General features: G+C 52.7%; 8 protein-coding genes across 8 annotated transcripts; 5 read left to right on the forward strand and 3 right to left on the reverse strand.

Annotated features, from left to right (window-relative positions):
• Positions 1–276: 276 nt before the first annotated feature.
• On the reverse strand, positions 277–2,637 carry AYL99_08085 (DNA repair protein (mre11); the record flags this gene model as incomplete). Its single annotated transcript, XM_018839593.1, has 1 exon — positions 277–2,637. One exon carries the CDS (start codon positions 2,635–2,637, stop codon positions 277–279), a length of 2,361 nt encoding a protein of 786 aa, XP_018690714.1.
• A 902-nt stretch (positions 2,638–3,539) lies between these two features.
• AYL99_08086 (hypothetical protein) lies at positions 3,540–4,793 on the forward strand (the record flags this gene model as incomplete). Its single annotated transcript, XM_018839594.1, has 3 exons — positions 3,540–3,752; positions 3,832–4,060; positions 4,141–4,793. 3 exons carry the CDS (start codon positions 3,540–3,542, stop codon positions 4,791–4,793), a joined length of 1,095 nt encoding a protein of 364 aa, XP_018690715.1.
• A 1,587-nt stretch (positions 4,794–6,380) lies between these two features.
• Positions 6,381–7,729, forward strand: AYL99_08087 (hypothetical protein; the record flags this gene model as incomplete). Its single annotated transcript, XM_018839595.1, has 6 exons — positions 6,381–6,601; positions 6,672–6,761; positions 6,837–6,937; positions 7,026–7,130; positions 7,203–7,378; positions 7,556–7,729. The coding sequence occupies 6 exons, from the start codon at positions 6,381–6,383 to the stop codon at positions 7,727–7,729; spliced, it is 867 nt and encodes a 288-aa protein (XP_018690716.1).
• Positions 7,730–8,334: 605 nt separating this feature from the next.
• On the reverse strand, positions 8,335–10,039 carry AYL99_08088 (hypothetical protein; the record flags this gene model as incomplete). Its single annotated transcript, XM_018839596.1, has 9 exons — positions 8,335–8,534; positions 8,622–8,769; positions 8,835–9,021; positions 9,075–9,092; positions 9,156–9,253; positions 9,307–9,430; positions 9,482–9,731; positions 9,785–9,896; positions 10,019–10,039. The coding sequence occupies 9 exons, from the start codon at positions 10,037–10,039 to the stop codon at positions 8,335–8,337; spliced, it is 1,158 nt and encodes a 385-aa protein (XP_018690717.1).
• A 962-nt stretch (positions 10,040–11,001) lies between these two features.
• On the forward strand, positions 11,002–15,884 carry AYL99_08089 (hypothetical protein; the record flags this gene model as incomplete). Its single annotated transcript, XM_018839597.1, has 4 exons — positions 11,002–11,416; positions 11,479–11,833; positions 12,390–12,826; positions 12,874–15,884. The coding sequence occupies 4 exons, from the start codon at positions 11,002–11,004 to the stop codon at positions 15,882–15,884; spliced, it is 4,218 nt and encodes a 1,405-aa protein (XP_018690718.1).
• Positions 15,885–16,384: 500 nt separating this feature from the next.
• On the forward strand, positions 16,385–17,702 carry AYL99_08090 (3-hydroxyisobutyrate dehydrogenase; the record flags this gene model as incomplete). The annotated part of the gene is made up of 3 exons (XM_018839598.1): positions 16,385–16,523; positions 16,588–16,745; positions 16,977–17,702. The coding sequence occupies 3 exons, from the start codon at positions 16,385–16,387 to the stop codon at positions 17,700–17,702; spliced, it is 1,023 nt and encodes a 340-aa protein (XP_018690719.1).
• A 1,667-nt stretch (positions 17,703–19,369) lies between these two features.
• AYL99_08091 (hypothetical protein) lies at positions 19,370–20,912 on the reverse strand (the record flags this gene model as incomplete). The annotated part of the gene is made up of 2 exons (XM_018839599.1): positions 19,370–20,577; positions 20,633–20,912. The coding sequence occupies 2 exons, from the start codon at positions 20,910–20,912 to the stop codon at positions 19,370–19,372; spliced, it is 1,488 nt and encodes a 495-aa protein (XP_018690720.1).
• Positions 20,913–22,406: 1,494 nt separating this feature from the next.
• On the forward strand, positions 22,407–24,074 carry AYL99_08092 (hypothetical protein; the record flags this gene model as incomplete). The annotated part of the gene is made up of 1 exon (XM_018839600.1): positions 22,407–24,074. The coding sequence occupies one exon, from the start codon at positions 22,407–22,409 to the stop codon at positions 24,072–24,074; it is 1,668 nt and encodes a 555-aa protein (XP_018690721.1).
• Between the last annotated feature and the right edge of the window lie 535 nt (positions 24,075–24,609).

Here is a 24,609-nt window from a genome sequence, read left to right on the forward strand (position 1 = left end):
ATGGGCAATTACGACTCCACGAGTCTCTCGAGGCAAACGCTCGCGTTGTGCAAGAAGCGCAGGTACAGTAAATAGTATGGGACCCTTATGTCTTTGCTAACAACTTTTAATTGCTCCCTGTAAGCGTTCATTACGGTTAGGGAGGCAGGCCATTCTCGAGCTCTAGCTACAGTAGATTGACAAGTACACAAGCCGACCATGATGCTTCGACAAGGGACACAGGAGAAAACGAGTACTATTGCTCCTTGCTCGGCGGTGCTCGGTGCATGGGAGAGTTCATCGTCTCCTCCTCGTTGTCGTCGGCGGCGGAGCAGGCTCAAACGCGTCGTCGTCGTCGTCGTCATCATCCTCAATCTGCTCGTAGCTCTGACTCCGACTCGCGCCTGTGCTCCGCCCGTTTCCCAGGATGCTTTTCTGCGACGTGGTGAAGCTGAGGGTCGATTGCTTCGGCTTCGACGCAGCGGCGCGGGCAGGGGTCTTTTTGGTCGTCGTCGTCGTGGCCGGCGTCGATGATGCGAAGGACGTAGGCTTCGTTCTTGCTCCTCCGGTTCGGGTTGCCGGGGTCGTCGTGCTGGCTGCTGCCGCTAGAGTGGTTGTGTTGCGCCCTCGCGTACTTGCGGTAGTGGTGGTCTTGCGCTTCTCGGGAACGAACATGGCCTGAGAGTCGTCTTCTTCATCCTCGTCATCGTCCATGATGATGTCGCCGTCCTCTTCTTCCTCGTCTTCGTCGTCTGAAATTGCGCGTTTTCGCGCTCGTGAGGAGGTAGTTGCCCTTGCGGCGGGTTTCTTCGCAGTGGTGGCCGTCTTGCGACTGGTGGTGGTTGCTGCTGTGGCACCGGCTCGGCCACCCCGTCCTCTCCCTCTCCCTCTTGCTGCCGTTGGTCTTGGAGCCGGTGTCCCGTCGCCCTCATCGTCATCCTCTTCCCCGTTTCGACTTTCCAAATCTTCCGAATCACGCAGCAAAGCCCCGGGCGTTTCCTCCCATGGGCCTTCGATATCGCTGTCCCAGTCAGCCGGCTTGGGTTTGAACCTCACTTTGCTTTTGGAGGCCTTGAGCATGCCCTTTGCAAACATTTCCTCCATCTTGGCACGCTGCTCTTGGATCTGGCTGGCCAGGTCTTCATCGTTGTCGTCGGCGTCATTGGCATCGGTCTGCAGCCTCACGAGGTGCTTGATCTGATCGGCGAGGGATTCGTTCACAAACAATTCCATAGCGTGTTTGTCGTCCTTTTCCACGTACTGGTTGACCGCGTCGCCGAAATAATTCTGTGGGAGGATGGTGAGGGACTGGGCTTGGAGGAACTCTCGGACGAGTTTATCAACCCTGATGGTTTCGAGGCTTTGGAGTTTGGCCATGATCTCCTTGTCTGCTTGGGCATCTCGAGCCGCGCGGGCCACTGCGTTCTTCTTCTTGACGTGGAATTGCACCACGTCGTTGGTGTTGGCGACCTTGTCGATGAACCGGTTCGAAAAGCGCTGCGGGTTCTCGATGTCAAACTTGCCGACGCCGTCGGCCGAAGTCGTTTCAACGCGCAGTCTGATCAAGGGTAAGGGGCATTCTTCCGGTTCCTCGTCCGGGTATTGTCTCTCTTCTTGTGCCTCCAACCATTCTTGCCTGGCTTGCTCAATCAGTCCGTCCACGATCTTGATCATATGCCGGGTCAGCTCCGCACGGTGGTCGTCTTTGGATTTCGCAATTCTGACGGCGTCCTTGTCGGTGGCGAGGGCAATGTCTTTGTAGACGAATGGACGGACGGTCTTTAGCCGGATTGGCTCGCATGTCATTTCTCGACCAGTTATGGTCAGAACTGCAACCTTCTTGGGAACAGCTTCGCCTGGGATCAAAGAGGTGGCGACGGATGAGCCCGGTTGCATGACCCTGAAGTTCATTTCCGGATTCAGTCTGGGTTCAATGTCACACTCGTGTTCATGACCCCAGATCACGAGGTCCAGGAAATCTGGCAGAAAGTTCTCGGGCAGATAGGATGTCTCTGTATGTGCAGTGTGATTTTGGTGGACGCAGATCACGTTGTACCAGTCGCCCATCTGCTTGCTTGGCCGGTGAAATTTGACCTTGCCGTCCCTGAACGTTCGATGAAGACGCTCATCCCGTACGTTAGAGAGGCCATACAGCGCTAGTTTTGTGCGTCCTTTCTGTATCAAAACGGGCTTGACCACGATGTTATCACTCTGGGGTGTCTTCCCGTAGTAGTTGACCAGTCCGGAAACCGCAAGTAGGTCTAGGGCCGAGTAATGGCCTTCTCCCGTAGGGTCATCATGGTTACCGTGAATGGAGAAAACCGGGATCCCCACGTTGATATTGGCGTCTTCGTAGTTAACGTGGTCGAAGGTGGTGTCGAAATGTTCTGACTCGTCAGACAGCATTTCGAGCTCACAAGGTTTGTCACCTAAACAGTTGAGTCTCAGAGATCGCATGACATTGTACATGGACTTTCGTGAGGGCTTGTTCTCGTGGAAGAGGTCACCGGCGAGGAGGACCATGTCGACATCTCGCTCTTTGGCGAGGCACATGATTTCATGGAACGTCTTCCAGGAGTCATCACCTCGGATCGGGTCTCGTTCGTGGGCGCCAACATGGTTGTCGGTGGCGACAAGGATGGTGATGGTGTCTGCCATGTCATCTGGTCTTCAATAAAGGACGGAGTAGACAGAGGATTGAAGTATTGTTGTCGAGAAGGACGCTGTAGGGGGGTAGAGAGTGGCTGTTTCGCGTGTCTACAGGGGGCGAGTGAGTGAGTGGCTTGGGGTGGGAACTGGCGCCTTTTGCTGCCTGTTGGCGGGGGAAGACCAACCCTGTGCGAATAGATAGACGACGAGATGTGTTGTAAGCTAGCCCTTGAAGATAATGCAGAAGAGAACACAAGCTGAAGCAGGGGAAATTGTTGGTGATGGAGCAGGATTGTGAGACGCGACCGATGCCTGGTGGCCTCTCTGCGTCGCCACACGCAGCCCGGAAACCAAGTCCTGCGTCTTCCCTCTTCTATTGTATTGCCTGCGCCCCTCAACCTCCCAACGCACAACACCCTTGTTAATAACTGTTTAAGAAACGATCCTCCTGTCCTTTGACCAACGACCGACGCAAAAACTATTTCGGGATCTACCGAGTTCTTCCTCTGCGCTGCATGGTTAGCCGACCGACGGCACGGCGTTCGAAACACAAGCGAGGGCGACGCAACTGACATTTGACACGCCGCATCACGCTACCGAATCACAACCTGGTGACGCCCTCCCTCATGGAGTGACAACCGCTGCCCTTGTCCCCTGTTTGACGCGGCTACGCGGGCCGCTCTCACCGGGGTTGCTGTCGGTGGGGAAGGCGTCGGCGTCGGCGGAAGCGGCGTTCCAGCTAGGCAACATCTCCCCCTTGAAAAGCGTCATCCCCTCTCATCGTCTCCCGACGCCGAACTTCCAACCTCATCTCCCCAACGCTGACCCTTCATCCGCATCTCACCAGGCTCATCCTTCTGCGGCCCTAGTTTCTATGCGAGGGCGGCATCGCTCGCCGTAATTCTACAAAGATGCCGAAAGGTTCAAAGTCCATCGCTGTGCTGTGCGGCGAACTGGGCATGGATGGGGTTGCCGAAGCCAACCTCCGAAAAGATGCCCAGTCCTACCTCAAAGCTCAGATCGAAGACCTCCCCAACGCCCCCGATGCCGCGATTGAACCCGTCGCATGGACATTTCTTGAGTCAGGTGGCGGTAGCCGACACTTCTCCTGGGATGCTGCCCTTGTAAGCTCACCGTTTGACAGTGTCGCCTTCGTTAAGAAGGCAGGCCTTGGTTTCTGTCTAGGCTAATGGAGATACGTAGAACTATCAATGGGAAGCCAGCGAGCATCGTCAAACCATCCTCCACTACGTGGCTGAGATCATGAAAATGCAACGATGGTATATCATCGACCGCCTCCATAAGCGTCTCAACGGTGCCGTGAACTGTCCTGGCTGCTTGCTGCACTCTCCAAAACAAGGAACCCCGGACACCGTCGATGGTGCCGCAACTGTCAGCCACGTCCGCGCCGATGACACTGGGTCCTCCGACGGTAAGTGTCTTCCTTGTCATCAGCTGACTCGACAGCACCGTAGGACACTAAGCTGACGGCCGTACCTACTCACCTATCAGAATCCGATGCCGGAAGTATTCGTTCTGGTTCAGGCAGAGACGACACCCTCTCTGCCAGCGAAAGCAGAAAGCGACACCGTGCTAGTCGAGACCCCTTCTCCGAGTCCGACAAGAAGAGACGCAAATCGTCTGGTCCACAAGGCGAGAACGGCACAGTCGACACCTCGAGAGAGGAAACTCATCCAACAACCGCCTCCGCCCACGATATAGTCGTCCCAAATGCTCGGCCCCCAACCAGCTCAATCACGCATGCGGGCTTCACGCCAGTCAACCCGACAGTCGTCGTTGAGCTCCAGCGGCCATCCAAGTCCGAAGCTCAGTCTGCCACCCTGGCTGCTTCTCAAACGCTCACCCTCAAAGACTTCAATCTCTCGATGCGCTATCGTGGCAAGCAATGGCACTTCAACAGTATCGCGCATAAAGCCAAAGTCCTTGAACAAATCCTCCTGCAAGAGGAGAAGGATATCGAATCCTACCCTACCCTGGCGTTCTCCAGAGGGGCCAAGAAAGCAGCGTCTGGTCGCAACGCGGATTCCGAGGGTGACGAGAAGGCCTTGAAAGATTACTTCCTCTTTTACTCGCATTTCATGAACGACAGATTCCCCAGCAACGAGAAGGTGTTGCTGGAGAATGGAGTGAGGCCTTCGGCGTAGGCTGCGGCGAAATTAAAAAGGGCAATGTGGCCTGCTCGGGATATCCATTGATGTAAGCAGGGACTGGAAACTGGTGTTGGCCAATCACCCAAGGGCTAACGGAGGTGTTGAGGCTCTGGCGGTCCAGGGGGAAAATTATGGAGCTGTAGGGACAAGAACTCGGTTTGAAATACATGGATGGTCCTGTTTGAGAGATGATTTCAGCCATGTACTAATTTACCACCTGCTTCTTGAACTCTGGATTCGCTGGCGTCACGGCTAGCCATCAATATGTAGTATGCAGCTGTGGTGTCCCTGTTCTATGCCTGGCTAACCATTTCCAACAGGTCAATATTGAACAGGCAATCATAGTTTCATGTCACTCGGCGACATCGACTTACGAAGATTCTTATCCAATCCTTTCTAACAATTGCCAAACAGAGTTATTCTGCACAAGGACGCAAATGGAACTTGTTGATGAGCTTTATATAACACCCCCAAATCTTTCCACATTTGTGTCAAATGTTATTCCTTCTTGCCCTATAGTACCATGACTTATAACGAACCGATTGAAAACAGATTTCTGATCCAAGAATTATCACGACACCATATCGAACCATGATCGGAAGAGGAGAAAGTGGGTTAAGGTTGTCTGCTCGTACCTGACATACCAGTATTGCCGCCAGATCCGGGCGGACAACAAAGCAGCCTCTCTCACTGGCACGGAATATCAAGCGGGTCCAACCTCTACTTCAACCATCCCTCGCCCTGGCTGGATGTTGATTGCAGACATCTCAATAACAATTTGAGAGCGAGTTTGGAGCCGTACCATGGAGTGACGATTGAACTTGAGCGAGGGTAAGCTTGAAAGCCAAGCTGCTACAGTTTAGCCTTCGATACAGATTCGTGGAGGAATGATTCCTCCTTCATCCAATCAATGGTGTTTGTGCGGGGTGGTCACAATACGAAATAGCGCGCCGTGCTGATACTTTAAGCATGCTGTCGTCGGCGTTGAATATCTTGTATCTCTCTCCTCCACGTATAGTGTGCTAACAACGCCACCGAAGTGAAGGCCAGCAGAGCAGTTGAGATCTTCATCGCTACCCCACCATCACAGCACCTTCAGGACCTCCAGAAATGGACAAGCGACTGTCTTGCCTTCCAGACGGGGTGCACGGCTCTACCGGCTGACTTCGAACAAGTCCCGACTGGCGAGCCACTGCTCTCCACACAGAACCGTTCTTGAATGATCGACTGGCCGATCAATAGGAATGGGCAGAGCTCAGGGGAGTCTTTTGCTGGATCTGACCGATGAGATGTCGCTTTGACCGGTAATATACCTGTCTGCCGGAAAAACAACAGGTCAGCTGGCACCTTTGACGTGGAGGTCGGTCGAGGGCGACCATTAGCATTCGTCTTTGACAGAAGGACCGCTGGCTAGAGATCTAGTCACCAACGGACAAGACAGGCTATAAAGGCCCGTACGAGAACCATCACCATTTGCTCTCGAAGGTCGTTGAAGCCACATATTTCTGCCTCCTGAAGATAATCTCTCCGCCCAGGACATCCTATTTTCACAGGACACGAGGCACAGGATTCGAATCCAACATGGGGACTAACGGACAACGATATAGTGGCACTGAAAACACCTTGCAGGGAGGTACATCAGCAGAGGACTATGTCCAGGACCAACGAAATGAGTACTTGACCCGCTACCAGACAGCGTCAAGCGTGGTCATTCCAAGAGAAGTCTTTGAATCGATGTATCTGAGCCCTTATACACAGAGGCTTGGACATCTCCGAAGCACATTTGCAAACCCTACCCCCATGTGAGTGGACCATGCTGAGAGAGCCCTATCATCCGGACAAAGCCTCGACTGATTACTGTTAAAATGTTAGGCCTTTGATGGGATTCTTGATCGCGTCTATGCCTCTGGGATGTAATCTTATGGGCTGGCGAGGCTCTGGCGGTGGCGGCGCTGCGATAATGTCGGTTCTCAACTCCTCTTTTCGTGCTTAACTTACTTCTTTATGCACCGACTACTACTAACCCGTCTCTTTTAGAGGGCTGTTCTTTTTCTTCGGCGGCATGCTCCAAGTGCTCGGCTCCGTGCTGGAGTTCATCATTGGCAATACCTTTCCATTCGTCGTATTCGCCTGCTACGGTGAGTCGAACAACCGGCCAGCACTTGTTGTTGTTCCGAGATACGTATACTTCAAAAGTAACAGCAAACTGATGCCATTCTTTCGAAGGCGCCTTCTGGCTGGCAATGGGGGCCACGTTGCAACCCGACTTCAACGCACAGGCTTATTACACCACTCACGCTGGTGGGACGGAACAGTTCTACTCCAGCTTCGGTGAGAGAGAGACATACACCGCCCGTTTCCTTGGTGACAACCCCGACGGTGCTAATGTGTGCTTCCGTGCAGCGTTCTTCTTCATGGTCATGGCTCTCGTGACGTTCTTCTTCCTGGTGGCTTCTCTCCGGACGAACATCACGTTTGTGTTGGTCTTCGTCTTCATCGACCTCGCCTTCATCATGTTGATGGCCACCTATTGGACGCTGGCTGAAGGCAAGACGGCCATTGCCGGAAAATGTCAGAAGGTACGAAGCAAGCCACTTACTCCAGGCGGGTTTTCCCTAGATCCATTATCATTTTTTACTGCCGGGTGCCATGTGGAAGCAAACAAGGCATTTCCTTGTCTCGATATCTCCGATATGTTCAAAGCAAAAAGAGTCTATGGCTGTGAAGGCACACACTAACACTACCTGGTAAAATAGGCGGCGGGAGCATTCGTCTTCGTCTTCTGCGTCTTCGGCTGGTACCTCTTCTTCACCATGATCCTGAACGCCGTCGACTTCCCGTTCAACCTCCCCACGGGGGACCTGAGCACCAAGATCAAAGGCGCCTCGGAGAAGAAGGAGAAGACGGCGGAGACGAAAGAGCAGGCCTAGCTAGGATATCAAATTACTGGTGCTGGTGGGATAAATAAGATGGAGGAAGTCGCGATGGTGTGGTTGAAGTTGAATTTGAGTCGTAATATGTGGTGGGAGGACGGCAGAGAGCAATTTGTTTGCGAGAAGCTCGGCTGAGTAGTTAGTCTTAATCCAATACATCCTCCAGGATGGGCCCCCGGGAGTACCTGAACAAGTGAGGGTGAATACATACGGGTCCATACCGATACAAATTTCCTTGTTGGAAAGCCACCATCACCACCGACTAATCTAATACTTGTTGCCCGGCAGGGCTCGCCGCCTTTTCTCTGGATTTTGGAGCAAGATACTCACTCACTCTCATTGAGGCCTCCAACCCGAGCCTCTAGGCGGTTATTCCTCTACCCTGCGGGGTGTAGAACCACAGTAACCCACACATATATTTCCACTGTCAACAGAAATGATCTAGCTGCTTATAGGATAGAAGTTAGACCAAGGTCAGTGTTGATTGTATATTGACGAAGCAAGAGCAAGTTAACACAATCTACTGAATGGAAAAGATAGAAAACCCGCCAATTAAACATTGACTACTCCACATAGTCTGGGCATGAGCGTACATGTATCAATCAATACTTTGCTTCCACGGCCGAGTACTCCTTGCCCTCGATCTCCAGGGAATATTTTAAGAGGCCCGCCTGAGTGCTCTCGATCTGCAAGTTGTACCACAACTCACTGTACGCCATCCCGTCCGACCGACGATTCTTTCGCAGAAACAATTCTTTGGGGACGTGGTTGAGATCTGTGATCAGTTCGCAGTTGGGTTTGACTGTAAAGAGCGACATCAGCCAAAAGAATTCTTCAAAGAGGCTTCTTCGAAAATTGGGATATGACGTGGCCCGCAAATGTTTCTCACCTTCATTGCTGGGATGAATTGGAGCATGGGTGGCTGTAGACTCATATAGCCTATCGGTGATGATCAAATCGGAGCTGGAAGGGTCGTGACCAGCAAATCTACGGCAGAACCGTTGGTTTGTCTTCTTACCGCGCTGAAGTTCTTCATCCTGTAGTCATAGATCAGTTGCTGGTTTTTCTCTTTCTTCGCTCGGAGCATTGTCGCAAAGCTCACCATGCGGATGAACCAGCTCATGACCTTGCATTTGATGATTTCATCCCATATACTCGTGTGTGTTGGGCAGCCTTTGTCTCTTCTGGGGTTGTAAGGGCTATGGTAGCATGTGCCATAATGCTTCGAAGCTTTGGTCGAGACCACAGCAGGTGCGGCTCCCATCGGTAGTTTGCTCATGACAGCACCTCTGAACAGGAATCAGCTGTTATGGAATGCGTAATACTTCCTGAGCATTCTCACCTGATAATTGACGACCACCTGTGGATAAATACCATGGTCAGCCGATACGTTGGTTTTCTGATACGGAGGTGCCAAACTTACGCTTCTCTTGTCCGTCTGACCTCGATGGTTGGGTTCGACTTCTTGATGACTTCGTACAAATACGTGCTGGCTCCAAATCCACCAACGAGGAAGATTGCCTGTAAGTCTCAGTAAAGCTACATTTAAGGCTCATAACCGTGGATAAGCAAACCTTGACGCCGCTCGGGTTACTCGGATTGTTCTGCAGACGCTCGAGCTGAACATTATTGACCTGTTCGGTAACTAGCCGGTCGACTTCGTGGACAATTGGGTCAAAGAGCCTACAAACAGTTTCACTATCAATCTGTCAGTACCGCTATTTTACGGACTGTGCAAGTGAAACTCACCCAGAAAGCTTCATGGAATTCTTAACTATCCCGCGCTGCGGGTTGTCCTTGAGGTTGGCCATGGGAAAGCTGATGAACTTGTCTCTGTCGTTCTTGCCTGTGAATGAGACCTTGATCGCAACCTCAAACTCGTGCAAAGCAGTCCGATACGCTTCAGTTTTGTGAAGTCTGACAAATGCTTCCTCGCCAACTGCTCTCTTGATTTCCTCCTCCAGTAACTTGTTGATCATGGTGCTCCCCGCAATGCTGCCTATACGCTCACAATTAAGGCGAAGTTCCAATTTTGCTCACGATTCAGCATACCTGAAGGTTTGGTCAAAGCCTTGACTTCGAACGGCGACACCCTGAGGATCTCGTACGCAATTAAGTCCACGGTGCCACCTCCTGCATCACAGACGATGATCGCGTCGTTTGCCTGCAGCAATAGTTAGTCAAACGAGCTCGTATGAGGTCAACCTCCCTTCCCTCCAAACCTCTGTTCTTCCTCGAAGCCAGTGTAAAAAGAGCAGCCCAGTCTTTGACGTTGTTCCCACATACGAAGTTTGGGCACTCCCCCATGCCCGGTCGACAAGACTATTGCAGAATACAAGTATTGTGATTCTCTTGCAGGTGAGCATTCACATGGTGGGACTGACGTTCTGCCTTTATCCTTCCCGTCACGGCAACCACAATTCACATCAGGCTGAGGAATAGGGAATGAAGAGTGGAGCCTGAGGGTCCACTTGGAGAGGCTAGTGGGCCCACCTACATAGAATTGGGCCAGCACATGTACGGAGTATGAACGGCACCATTACTTCGACTTCAGTTGAGCCTCATTGCGAAGGAGTTTCTCCGCGCTAGGATGTTCGTAGATTGATAGGATATGACTGTACGAACTAATCGATAGCATCCTGCAGGAAACCGAATGCGGCTGAATCTGGCTGGGGCCACTCCATGCCCACTCGATCCATCAGGGCTATTACACGGCCTCCTATCAACTGACGGGATGCTCTAAGGGTAAGATGAGTGTTAGAGGCTCCAGGGAGTGTAAATTTTCAGCGTCTTCTGCGAAACGCGTGACTCTGTCTTTCGTAGACTTGTCTATTCCCCGGCATATCATCTATTGAAGGGCTCTCTTTACCATCGGCAAAGAGTAACAGCGGGAGAACTTCCCCAGTTCAAGCCAACATGGTAGCTGATACCGATGCAGTGGACGGTGTGAAACCGCAAGGTTCCCCAGTATCACATACAGACCTTAAACATTCGGGACAAGAGAGAACAGGCTCTGAGATCAACCTTTGCCAAGTGGTGAGAGACACTTTGAGGGAAGAGTTCGAGCAGCTTAAACATCAACTGACTGTAAGATCCCTCTTCCTCTACTCTCGCATCTTGTTAGGGTGGGAACCAACATGAGATTGTCTGTGCCAATTTAGTTCAAGCCCCAGGCAGCGGCAGATGATCAAACGCATTCCTCTGTATCTGCTGAAGCATACAAGGGTTTATACCAAGAGGAAATCAGGAAGCGGGGTGCGGTTCAAGCTATGCTGCAAGAAAGAGAGACAGAGCTGCAAAACAAAGAGCGAGAAAACCAGGGCCTGAAGAAACAATTGGACGAGAGCCGAACTGCGCTTTCGGACATGAGGAAGACGATGGTCATCGCAGGACGCAAAGAGCCTAAGCCAATGGACGGTGACGTGGTCAACAAGTTCGTTACCCTCAAAAGTGACATACTGCAGCTGGTGAGAGCTCACTGTAACGCGCCTATAACCCCAAGCGGCGTCCGGCAAGAAAATGTCGCACCTGAGTTGCCTGAACTGCTCGTTCGAGCCGAAGTCGCCCGTCACATTTGGGCCAATTTCTTCTATTCCAACAATTTGCTCTTCGGTTTCGACGACGAAGACGAGGACAACACGCTGATGAAGGTGGAATACAACTTTTTGAGATCACACCAACAGAGTAAGTCAGCCTCTAGCTACCACATTGCTCGTGAAATCTCATGTGAGCTGACATTCAAATAGCCGAAGGACTTGTGGAGTGGCGAAACAAGTCTATCAACATCATCAAGTCGATGACCAACCCTAACAGATACAGGTATTCCGACGATTGTGCGACCAGAATCTGGGACAAGATCGAGGGCTACTGCCACCACGCAAAGACAGATAAAACCGACAGAGAACAGGCATGGCAAGACCTCATCAGTATTTGCCGAGCAGCCTACGACGTTGCTCTTTTGTTTCGCGAAACCAAAATCGAATACCAATGGGAGCAAGACAAGGACCTTCTCCCTACCCTAGCAACCAACCCAGATGACCACGAGATTGTGGCAACTATCGGACCGGACCCGAGCGAGAACCACGAAATCGAGCGTATCGTGTTCGGAGGAGTGATCAGGGGAGATAGGAAAACAGGGCGGTTGAGCGACAGCAAAACTCGACTTACTCGAACATGGTGATCATCAAGGATCCTTCGAGCGCCCCGAGAAGGTATGGACAGTCTTATACTCCGTAGGGTGAGGTGTCCAGTTCCCAAGCCAATCTTGCTTGGGTAAAGCAGCTAACTGCTCATGGACATGACAGGAAATGCTTAGTGATGTAAAGCGAAAGGCTGAATTGGAGTTTGAGTAAAGCAGCGTTCGCTCTGGATCCAAGTCATATATGCTTATTAGGTCCCTCGTTTGCTTGAAATATACTCGTAGGCATTCCAAGGCCCCCTGCCTGATGTGCATCACTATGGGAAGCGCGCATAAGGCGGCACCCTACCAAGGCCTAAAGAGGCTAGTCCGTTTCTGACCCAAGATTGAATCATCCGTTCCGTTTGGATCAATCCCGACAACACGCCTCCTTTCTGTTTGATCTCTTTACGATAGGCAACAGATTCTCGCAAACCCTACAGACGCAAGACTTTTAGACTGATCCAACACTTGGCTCAGTCTTGACGATCACCTCGGCCTTCTCTTAGACCTTTTTATGCACCCTGCGCCCTCTGAAGCCTCCCAAAACGCGACTTCAGTAGAACAAACTCAGCAACTCCCCTCGCCTTCCACGCAGCATGGACTTCCAGACATTGAACATGAGGCCTCTGGTGGCTTACTCTCCACGGGGAGCCCCAGAGAGCCGACTTCAGACCTGGAGGAACCCTCTGACAATGTCTCCATCCGCTCCGGAGGCACCCAGCGTGGACGGTCCTCCAACACCCGATGGATAAGCAGTCGAAATAGTTCTTCTCAGGGTTCTCCTGGCAGTCGCATCGACGAATATGAAAGGGCACACACACAATACCGGAAACCATCTGACGGGATCATCTTCCAAGTTATCCCATCTGCGAAGGACAAGGATTCGAGGGTCTCAATTGAAAACTTCCCGAATGGTACGAGCTCGATGACATATCGCAAAGAAGTTACTAACGAGCACTAGAGGTTCTCACCCACATTCTCTCTCACCTGCCTCCAGAGACTTTGTCTTCGATGAGTCTCGTGTCTCGGCGGTTTCACAAATTGATCACCACTCCGCACGCATGGCGCATCGCATTTGCCAGATACTTCCCCGGTGCAGAAGCGTTGGACGCTGGGCCAAGCAAGGCTGTTCAAGAGTCGATCTCTGAGGTTGACAGAGCACAACGCAGGTCATTCACGCGGTTGTCAGCCCTTTCCTCGTGGAGAAGCGAGTATATCCTTCGAACTCGATTGCTTCGCTCCCTGGGACGTGGCCGCCCTGCCATCGAAGCAATCTCTCGATCTGGCGCTTCCCGTCACGCCAGCAGTGCAGCTGCAGCTGCGGTCACTACCTATGCCTCCGGCCTGTGGTATCCGGTCAGCCACTTGCACGCTACATTCGGGGTGGGCTTGAACAAGAAACAACCGCTGTTCATGCATGGGGCTGTGGAGCAAGGAGTTGTCTGTGTAAGCGACCCAGCCAGTGGGAAGCCAGGCTCTTGGGGGCTGACCGATTTCAATGCTTTTCACCACTTCGCTGATCAGTTCCCGGGCGAATTGCCTTACGGCCTGGGCCCTGGGAATATGGTTGGGATGACCAATGTCATGGATGTCAGTCAACCTTATGGGAAGGTCTACGGGGAGGCTTGCCCTGGAGGACGCGTCTTTTACACTTCCACCAGCGAGCAACGGGGTCGGTTCGTGTCCATCTCCTCGACGGCTAACCATCAACTCGGCATCCCGGAAACGACTATGAACGGCTGTGCAGTCTGCTCCGTCTGGATCGCCAAGTCCGAGTCTGTCCTCAAGGCCACCAGTGGCATATTCGGTTTCCTTGCAGGGTTCTCGAACGGAGTTTTGGCAGCCTACGCCCTCGGTGTGAACCCTGTCCATGACCGCTGGTTTGAAAAGGGAGAACTTACAGCCAAGTGGGTTCTCTGCCCCGGTGTTCCAATCATTGCCATCTGTGTCGATGAGAGAGTCTCTGCTCGGAGATTGTCTGCACGTAGAATCTGGGCTACTGTCCTGAATGCTCTTGGAGAGGTGTTCTACCTCACCGATGCTCCTGCAAGGCCAGATTTTGTCGGCAAAGCTTCATCCGAAGAGCTTGATCGACTGGCCTGGCGAACGGGGCGAAGCGTTCAGTGGTCATTGGTCGAAGCTACACGACGAGTGGCGAAACCTGACCCCTTTGGCACGGCCAAGGTTGATGGCAGTTACAGCCCCCGCATCTCGAGCGATGAATGCGGCTTGAGCAAGGACCAGATCGTTGCCGAGACCAAAGAGGTCGAAGCATTCCTACGATACAAACCGAAGCATTTCCAGAGCATCTGCAACGGGTGGGACATGCAACGAAGACTGATGAATGATTTTGCTGGCGACGACGGTGCCAATGCAGGGGAGTCTGTCTTCGTCGTAGAATGCGGTTTATCTGGGAACAGCGGGGCTTCGGTACGCCGTTTCACGAGGTGCATAACCAAGATCACCGTCGACTCGGAGCTAGACAGCTGGCCGACCATTCAGTCCACCATCAAGCCGGCCTCGATCTTTGGGACATCAAGTTCAGCCCAACAATCTCCGCATTCCTCTCCAGGGCCGAGAAGTATCCCTAGGTCGCGCACGTCCAGCCAGGATGACATTGTGGGCTCGAGATCCAGGGAAGTGTGGCACATTTCGAACTTCTCGTTTGCTGAACATCGAAACATCCACATCTCGGCCTCGGCGTCTGACGAGTCAGAGTTTGCCACTTTGAACGTCAATGAGGATCCTCTGCTTGGAATGTCCGGGGGCTCCAATACTTCTTCCCCTCTTGCGTCTCCTCTAGGTCATGCTGGGACTTTGAGCTCGAGCTCGGAGATTCCGGGACACCGTGCACGGCTGTTCGGAATCGGTACGATGTCTGGTATTGTCATGCTCTGGGACATGCGGGCTAGCCTCTCTCCCAGTCCCGAAGTTATCAACACCGTCTCACCTCTCAGGGTTATCTATACCAAATCCCCTCAGATTGCATCTCTTGCCCTCACCTCGCTGTACGTGGTGCACGGTGGTAATGAAGGTCTAGTTCAAGCATGGGATCCTCTGGCATCCACCACTGAACCAGTACGAACGCTCAATTCTCGATTTTCGGACCGAGCAAGAAGGCGCATTGCTCAAGCCGAAGCCTCTGTGCAAGGGGTCGGCAACAATTACTATGCTGCAGGAGCCATCGTCCTGGACCCGGATCCAACTGTTTTGCGGGGTATGGTCTCCTTGGGGTCTCACGTTCGATACTGGTCTTATAGCTCCACCGCCGCGGATGCGTACAAGACGCGGAAGAGAGGTCAGCTCCGTCGCCGCTCAGAGCGTGGTAGCAATTCTACGCCCGCCAGCCAGAAAGTCAGTGCTACAGGACGCGGATTGATCAAGGATTACATCAGCAACGAAAGGCATGAAATGGAACGGGAGAAGCTTGTCAGGCAGAAAGAGCTTGAGCGCCTGAGCGGGCGTTTTGGCACCAATATCCTGGGTGAAGGCGCCAGTGAAGAGGAGCTACTGGCTTATGCCAGCATGCTGAGCGAGGAGGCATTTTCTAGTGATGAGTTGAAGAGGAAGGAAGCCTTCGGTGGCAGCTCCATTGCCTCGCCCAAGCCCTCGCAAAGCGGCGTAGATCGTGCTGCTGACGCGGACCTGGAGGAAGCCATCCGTCTGAGTTTGTTGGAAAGCGAGCAGGTGTCATCTTCTCCGGCGATGAGCGCCAGTGACTTCGACATCCCCATCAGATATACCAAAAGCTCCAGACACGGTACGCCTTCGAGAAAAGGCAAGGCCGGGGGCAGCAAAGCCCAAGCTGGAGCAGAAGAGGACGACGACGACTTGGAGTTTGCGTTGCAGTTGAGCCTGGCCGAGGAGCAAAGCCGGATGGCCATGGACGAAGACTTTCCGATGCTTTCCAAATCCACCAGTGGAGGTTCTGAGGGCAGTGGGAAGGGGAAGGGCAAGTCAAGACGACGTTGAGGGAGATTTCTGCTTTCTGCCGTTCTTGTTGGACCGCAGCGTTTGCTTTCGCGGAGATGGGCGTTCTTTGCTTTGCTTCAGTTTACCATCCATGTATGTTTATCTCTTACATGGTGCAAGACTCGGTTGTATTCATTCTTCGTGGCTCTTCTCATCCTGATTGGGCCCTTTATTAGAAGCAGAAGACTCTGTTTTTCTTCCAATCCACCCACACACACATAATACCTCGTACACTCTGTTCTCATCCGAAGCCGGAGCCGGATCTCGGTTAGTCACGTGCCCGCGGCCAAGAACCGAGCCACCGGCCTTCTTCCACCTGAACTGCGCTGTCAAGCTCCATCCTCCAGCCACCAGCTCGTCCAGCTCCAGCTTTTCCCCGAATCCCTTTGTTGAAGCCTCGGCCAACACTCCGCACTCTAACGTCCACTTAACCTGCGTCTAATGTCGCACCTGGTGCTCGCAAATATGCCCTTTGTGAACACCAGGCAAGCTCAGCAGCGATGACGGCGCCTCTTATGTCCCTCACCCTGCTGCGGCGGGCTTCCCCGTCGCAATCCTTCTACAATGGCTTCAAGAGGCACTTTTCCAGCACCGTCTCGCGTGAAGCTTCATGGGGCTTCATCGGCCTGGGTGCCATGGGTGTGTTATTCCCATTTTCTCCCAGAGAGAATATGTGTGTATTCTAACGACTGTCTTTCTCCAGGCTACCCCATGGCGAAGAACCTCCGAGCCAAGATCCCCGAAGGTGACTCGATGACCGTCTTCGATGTCAACACCGCGGCCCTGGAGAGTTTCTCGCAGGAAGCTACACCGACCGGCGTCGTCGTGGCCAAGAGCCCTCGGGAGCTGGTTGAGAATGCTGTGAGTTTTTACACCTTTTTGTCGGCGTGTTTCCGAGTTCCTTTACATGATGAGCAACTATTGTTCTATCTATGATCTAAGTTGGGGACGTTTTCCCGTGAGGGATGCGTCCTTTCCATGATTTCCCTTTTTTTATAAGCCAATCCTCTGAAAAAAGAAACATCGAACAAACCCGATCTAGAGCAGCTCAGAAGAATCATGCACTGACGTTTATGCTCCTGCCCACGTTAGGACAACATCATCTCAGCACTCCCTGAACCACGCCACGTCAAGGGCGTCTTTGAAGAAATCCTCGCCTCGTCCCTCCCCAAAGCACCCACCGAGCAGTCGAGACTCTTCATCGACTGCTCCACCATCGACCCCATCACCTCGCGCGAAGTCGCCAAAATGGTCAAGGACAAGGCGGGCGCGGACTTCGTCGACGCTCCGATGTCCGGCGGCGTGGTCGGTGCCCGTGCTGGCTCGTTGACGTTCATGGTCGGGTGCGAAGAGAAAGACCTCCCCAAGATCGAGAAGATCCTGCTCCTCATGGGGCGGAAAGTGTGGCACATGGGCCCGCAGGGGACCGGGCTGAGCGGGAAACTGGCCAACAACTACGCGCTGGCCATCAACAACATCGCGTGCGCCGAGGCGATGAACCTGGGCATGCGGTGGGGCATCGAGCCCAAGGCGCTGGCGAACCTGCTGAATTCGGCCACGGGGAAGAGCTGGCCCAGCGAGATCAACAACCCGGTGCCCGGCGTGATCGCGACCAGCCCGGCCAGCCGTGGGTACGAGGGCGGGTTCGGCGTCAGCCTAATGAACAAGGACTTGCGGCTGGCCATGGCGGCGGCGCAGGAGGCCGGCGCCAAACTCGCCCTGGCCGACAAGGCCAAGGAGGTCTACGACCAGACGGAGAAGGAGTACAAGGGCAAGGATTTCTCGGTCGTGTATCGCTGGCTGGGCGGGAAGGAATAAAAGGACGGGAGCCGGACAAAAAAGAATGGTTACCAGCATTCCTCCGTTACATAAGGGCTATCTATCTATTAGACATGGTCGAGACACGATCCCGACATTGTGAACTGTGCTGTATCGAATCCGTCCCATACGAACATCTTGGTGGTTTGATATTTGGCTCTCAGCGGGAGAGACCTTGCCCAACCCGCCGCCACACCCCATCACATACATGTACTTGCGACCTGTATAAGTAGGTAAGAATGTCAGTCGGAGCGAAGAGGCTGGAGCAATGAACAAGAAGAAGTCTATATGGATAGATAGATAGTCTCTTTGTGCTTCGTTGTATTCGTCTCATGGGCTCAAATAAATGTGGTAAGCAATGAGTAAGGTGGCTTGAACCAGGGACACACACGCATATATATATAGAATATATACTGCGTAAACAAATATGCACGTCGCAAAGATACGCAGAGACGCCCAAACCGAGCCACCAAACGTTGCGGGCCAAAAGGTGCCTTGAAATACACAATTGGCTTGTTTATTTCCCATTCTCCTTCCCCTGCATATACTCTCCCTCCTTTTCTTCTTCCCATTCAGGATCCAACCGATCATTTTTTGGGTGGATTAGCGGAGATTTTCCGATGAGCAGTGCTCCTCCCACCAAACCCAATATTGTAGCCTGCTCCATGGAAAGGAGAGAGAAAAAAAGGGGGAGGGGGCTATCCGGGGAAATCAATGTCGGCAGGCACTACTACTAGCAGTAAAATTGACCTCCATAATGTTGTAGATGTTATGTACATAAGGCTGACGAGCAGCAGTGGTGTGGGAGCGACTGCTCCGGGTTTCACGTTAGAGGTTTGACGCCACATGTCTTCGATCTTGATGGGCAATAACCGGTGTCAAGGTGAAAGGGAGGAAACGTGCACAGGGTCCGTGGCAATTGCCGAGACCCTGGCCATGTTCCTCAATCTTCTCTTTTTCCAACGTGCTTGTCGAGAGTCTAAGCCACAGACGTAACAGTGGAGTCATCTTGCCCAAAAAAAGTCCTTCTACCCGTCGTGTCACCTCCTGCAAGGAGAACAGGAGCGGATAGAGCCAGGACCGGGTTGGTTTCCAGGAGATGCCTCGAGTCCAGGTTGTGAGCACCACGAGATATTCATATGGGTGCCGGAAATTCGGCGATTTGCAGCCAAGTCCATAAGAAACCTCATGCAAATGAGGAGCAGCGACTGAAGGCAAGTGCTCTTCGAAAGAACAAAGGTGCTTTCGATCAGAGCGGGTAAGCACCGCGGAAGCTTGTCAGACGGTGCCAGACCATGGGGTGTCCTGAGTACCAGAGACCGGAACATACCGAAGGACACAGTCGAGGCTACTAACGGCCGAGGTAATCATAAACGATTAGTTGCAGGCCTCAGAGCAACGGGCATATACCAAACCAGTGGTTTTTGAGCCAGTTTGTCGTGTCTTCTTTCAAGCCATCCCAAATGTTGTTCGTGCCTCGAGACTCTGTAGACCGAGCCGATTGACTTTCGGACATAGGTGCACTTTTGTCGAAGTTGGTCCAACTGATCGAGGTGAAGGGCAGTCCGAATTGGGTGGCGCGGAGGCGGCTGCTCGTTTCGTAGTCCAACTTTAAGACTGCTGGGTTGGGTAGGGGTGTCTTTCTTCGATTCAGACGGCGGCCTTGTCTACAGAATGACATTCCGAATGGCCATTGTGGCCACACGTGAATCCCTCTCTTCGGACTCCCCCCTCTCCTTCCTCCTGACCGCCTCGTCATAGGCCTCCTGGGCGAGGAGGCGAATAGGATCCTCGAAAAAGAACATTTTCAGCTCCTTTTCCAGTTTCTTCCACTGGCGAGCTTCGCCATACTTGTCCAAGAAGTGTCCCATGACCGTCGTCCAGCCACGGGGACGGATCTGTCCGTGTTGTATGACTGTCCCGATCATCATGTTGGTCCAGAGAAAACACTTGCGTTCCGGAGATTTGTGACTGGGAGTTTGGTGTAGAGCAATTTCTACCAGCGCTTTCAGGGCCGTCTCATAAAAACCCGTCAGATGATCTTGAAAATGGATGACTCGCAGTAGATAGCAATATGCCACCAGGCCGTGAGATAGAAATCTCTCTGTAGGAGTAGTTTGCAAAGTGGCAAGTCGATGGAGATCTTCCAGGGTCGTCTGAATCTTCCTCTTCGAGGTCACCCCGAATTCTTCAAGTAGAAGGGTATCCGACAACTTCGCCTTCACAGTCGCGAAGTGGGACAGGAGTCGAATCATTTGCAGCGAAAGCACACCTGTCAAACCAATGTCACAGAAGCCTTGAGGCAACTTGGCCAACATCTCGCAGACTTCGGGTTTGAAAGGATGGGCCATGTAGATGGGGAACTCTGCATTTTGCAAAATCTCTCCCGAGAACCGCGTCGACTTGTCGGGGGTCGAATCTGCCGCAAACAGAAACGACCACAGTGCCTCGTAGGCATCGACGTTGACGCGGAGCAGCCGTTCCCAAGGCGACGGCCCGTTGATCCCACCCCTGAGCTTGATTATCTGCCTCATGCCCGAGACGTGAGCATAGGCACCAGTATGATCACCCAGAATATAGTCGATGGTTCCCAACGTCGCCACGACGAGGATGGTAGTATCGTCCGAGCATTGCTGAGGATTCTGGAGTCGAGCGCGCAGTTTGGTCATGACATTACCCCGGTGGTATACAAAATGTCGATCAGCGCGAGCAGACTGGCCCGAAGTAGCGAGGTATGTGGCTCGACATATGGCTACAAGGCCTTCAAAGTAGATATCGCATGTCAAAGCGAATGGCCAAAGCAGGCTCACATAGGGGTTAGAATGACCATCGAAGGCAAAGGCGGTGCCATGCTGAGGCGCCCAAACCTGGACAACTAGATCTAATCAGACGAGATGAAGAAGGGAGAGATGGTCAGCCATTCCACTCACAATATTGGGCCATGTTGGCCACGCAGCCTGTACTTGGGATCGGGAAAGTTTGAAAAGGATCTAGCTGGAGTCCATTCGTGGGAGACCGCTTGATCTGCAACTGACTCGCGATGGCCTTGGACAGAAATTCTTCTTTGGCCTTTTTCACCTTGGGATCCAAATGCTTGAGAGAGATGATGCTGCGCCGTGGTGATCGAGGGATCCGCCTCCGTTTGATGGCATTTTGCTGCGCCCAGGATTGCGGGGTGGTGATCGAGACAGTCAAGACGGGTGCTTGCATGGTGATGAACCCTGGGATGTCGGTGTGTATCTCTCCAATTTTCGGACCAGGATCATTTCATGTTCGCTCGTGTGGAAGGGACTCAATTAACAGTTGAGCAGACGGACATGCTTTGGCCATATGAGACGAGGGAGGAGGGACGATTGAATCGGGTTTGATTTCAATTCTCGCCGAGCAGCCCTTTCTAACGACCCAGGGTACCAGACAAATAAACAGCCCACCCTGCGCCACTTGGACTTTTGCTGCTTACTTCATGGGCGCCAGTCAAAGGGGGTGGGCGTGATGGTGACTTTTGGTGTGGGTCGTGGGTAGGTCAGACGTTTAATGATTGTCGGGCAACGGGAAGCGAAAGCGGGAGGCAGGAAGAAGGTGAGCATCAGCCAACGGACACAAAAGATCTGGTGTTTTGTGCTTTGTGGTTTGAAACAGACGAGGGGAGGAGACTTGCCCGATGGTACCGCACAAAGTCGGGATGCGTCTCTGAAACCCAGACAGCCTAGGGTATCGGCTCTCACCCCCGAATCAAGCAATCACACGGATCGGTTCAATAGGCTTGTTAGGGTTGAGGCTGATGCTCCCTCAGGGCATGGTGGGCTTAAATTGGTGACACATTTCCGCGGTGGGTGAAGTGCCCCAGCTTACTCGTACCTATAGGGGTCGCTCGGGTGTCGCAGGTGCCGCTCTCTAAACGAACCAGTTAAAGGACAAAGGGGGGGTTGCTGATCCGGAGGGGCGACGCATGGCTTATCCGCAAGCCTTAGTCAAGCGATAGCACTAGCCGGACCGCTCTCTGGGCACGCTGGGTGAGAAGCGGAACAAGATGCGCGGGCCCCTAGACCTCGGTTCAAGCCACCAGCCTAACTAGCCGCTCGCAGACGCCTCCCACGTTTACCCATCGTGCCTAAAAGATGCTCTCTTGGTTAACTTTGCCCTTGTGCATCACCGTGCATTGGTGGAATCTCTGGCTGGTGATCCCGAGCACACCTAGGGAGCTACGGAGGGGACCCAGCATGCAACTATAAACATATATCAAGCCTAGGACGAGGGGGTCTGCTCCTGGCACTCTATTCAACACCTTACACCTACAAATCTCCAAGCCCCCATCGCTACTCCGTTGTGTGGGCACGCGGCTGCAGGTATACACGGCACAGCACCCTACGGACAATTACCATGACTTGTCCGCCCCCATCGGTAGGTATCCAGTTATATCTGCAGTTAATAGGTTTGCCCACATGCCCTCGCTTCCCACTTCCTGCCGTCATCTCCCAGCCATTCACATGCCTGGTCTGCACCTGCCATGTTTTGAGAGTCAATAACCTGCACATTCCAATCTCGACAGTCAATAATTCATCCCACAACCTCTTCTTCCATTCCTGCGTTTGTTGTACTCAGTCCAGGCGTCTGAAAGTTGTTCTGCTCTTCTCTGTCATTGTTTGTACTTTGTTCCTCACACCTTGCTCCCCAGCCATGGACCCTCGATGATCAGCCACCATCATGATTCTGCGGCCCTCGAGAAAACTCGCTGGGCCAATGTATCGTCGAAAGTCCGGCCTCATTGCGGCTCTGCTCACCCTCTTTCTCTTCCTCCTCTTCCTGCAAACCCGCGTTCACCATGAACCTGCTGAGCCTCTTCCACCTGCCCGCCCCAAGTCTGCCCCCGAATCTGTGTCTCTCACGGAGCCCGAGCCAAAACCGCCAGCCAAGACTAAGAATCCCCTCCTCGACAGCCAGGCCGCGTTCTGGCGAAGCCTCTATCTGATCATTCTGAACAACGACCCCAATTGCAGGAATGCTCCCGATCTTGTCGTGCCACAGAAGCTCGATATTGGCTTTGATCCCACCCACAATCATCCCCGACCTGACATCTTGTACATGGATACCGCCGACATCAAGCGCATGCGTGAAGCCCATTCCAACTTTGTCAATGACTTGAAAAGCGACCCTCCGAAAATACCATATGAGCCGGGTACTCGTGGCATTGTTATGACTGGAGGCTTCAACCAGCTCCCCGTCCTGGTCATCTCTGTCCGCATGCTACGCCGAGCGAAGTCTGAGTTACCGGTGGAGGTTTTTGTTGCCGATCGGTTTGAATGGGACGAGCATGTCTGCAATGTTATCCTACCGGCTCTCAATGCCAAATGTCTTCTATTTTCCGACATCTTTCATGCCGCCAACGCTGGTGTATCAGTGGATCGATTTCAGTACAAAGCCTTGGCCGTCCTATTCTCCTCATTTGAGGACGTCCTGTTGCTTGACTCTGACGCCTTTCCAGTCCACAATCCTCTTCCACTATTTCAGGAGGAGCCGTTCAAGAGCAATGGATTGGTCGTCTGGCCGGATTTCTGGTACGCCTCGGAATCTCCCTACTATTTCGAGATCGCCAAAATCGACAGGATTCCCTCGTTAAACGAGCGGGCTGCCGTCGAATCGGGTGAAGTCATGTACTCTAAATCCAAACATCAGTTGTCGCTCCTCCTCGCGGCATATTACAACTATTACGGGCCTACCTATTACTATCCCCTGCTCTCCCAAGGTGCACCCGGCGAGGGCGATAAGGAGACGTTTGCTTGGGCAGCTACTGCTCTCAAAGAGCCTTTCTACGCCGTCCACCAACGGGTTATGGCTCTCGGCCGGCACGACTCCTCTGGCAACTACCTTGGTAGTGCTATGGCTCAGCACGACCCTGTCGCTGATTATGCATTCACGAATGCCTATGGCCCTCCCCACGAGCGAGTTCAAGATATTGATACTGGCAAGGACAACCATTTTGATATCCAAGCCAGCGATATCAGACCTTTTTTCATCCACGCCAACTTCCCCAAATTTGATCCGGCAACTATCTTTGAATATCAAATGACAGATTTTTCGGGCGAAGTATCCGGCGTTGGGGGACCGACTCGAGACACAAACGGCACGAATGTCCGTTGCTGGATGGACAAAGCTCGTGCTATCGAGTTGTTCGGGTTTGACGTGGAACGCAGGTTCTGGGAAGAGATCAAAAGCACGGCTTGCGAATATGAGCACCAATTTGGCGCATGGCAAGGCAAACGGGGAATCTGCGAGAAGACTGAGAAGTATTGGAACGACGTGTTTGGTTCAGATGCTGTCCTCGAAGATCGGCAGAATTTGGGGGTCTCAGTTGAAAAGCCCGCGCCGCCTTGAACGTCAGTCACTGGCCCGCGCTCGCGTCCTATCTCTGCCAACCTACCAGGAACTTTTTCCCATACGACGAAGCAAGATTCTCCAAAATTGATCACAATGGGCTCATCAGAGAGAGCATCTACGCACATATGGGCGGCGGAGTTTTTGTACATTTTTTGGGCGACACACTCAACACTTAGAATGAGGAAATTAGCGGTTTGATCCCGGCGCCACCGGGGTTTTGATACGATTTTACGACAAAGACACCAAAAGTCCACATGGCGCACACGATACCATGTATGATTAGGAATGATATGGGACAATAGAGGTCCTAGGCGCTAACGCGAAACTGGATGTCAAACGGAGGATTCACGAGGCCGGATCGGAAAGGATGAGGGCATTGTCAGGCATGTTTGATGTAATGCTTCTACCGGTGGTTTGCGCACACGATCACGGACAAAAGCGAGGAGTACATAGGGCCGTATTTTAATCTAACGTGAACAGACAGGAGATTCCTCTGAAAACCCCTTCTTTCCTCGGTCACTCGCCCTTTTCA

This window comes from Fonsecaea erecta (assembly GCF_001651985.1).
Source record: "Fonsecaea erecta strain CBS 125763 chromosome Unknown Scaff7, whole genome shotgun sequence".
Classification (NCBI taxonomy): domain Eukaryota; kingdom Fungi; phylum Ascomycota; class Eurotiomycetes; order Chaetothyriales; family Herpotrichiellaceae; genus Fonsecaea; species Fonsecaea erecta.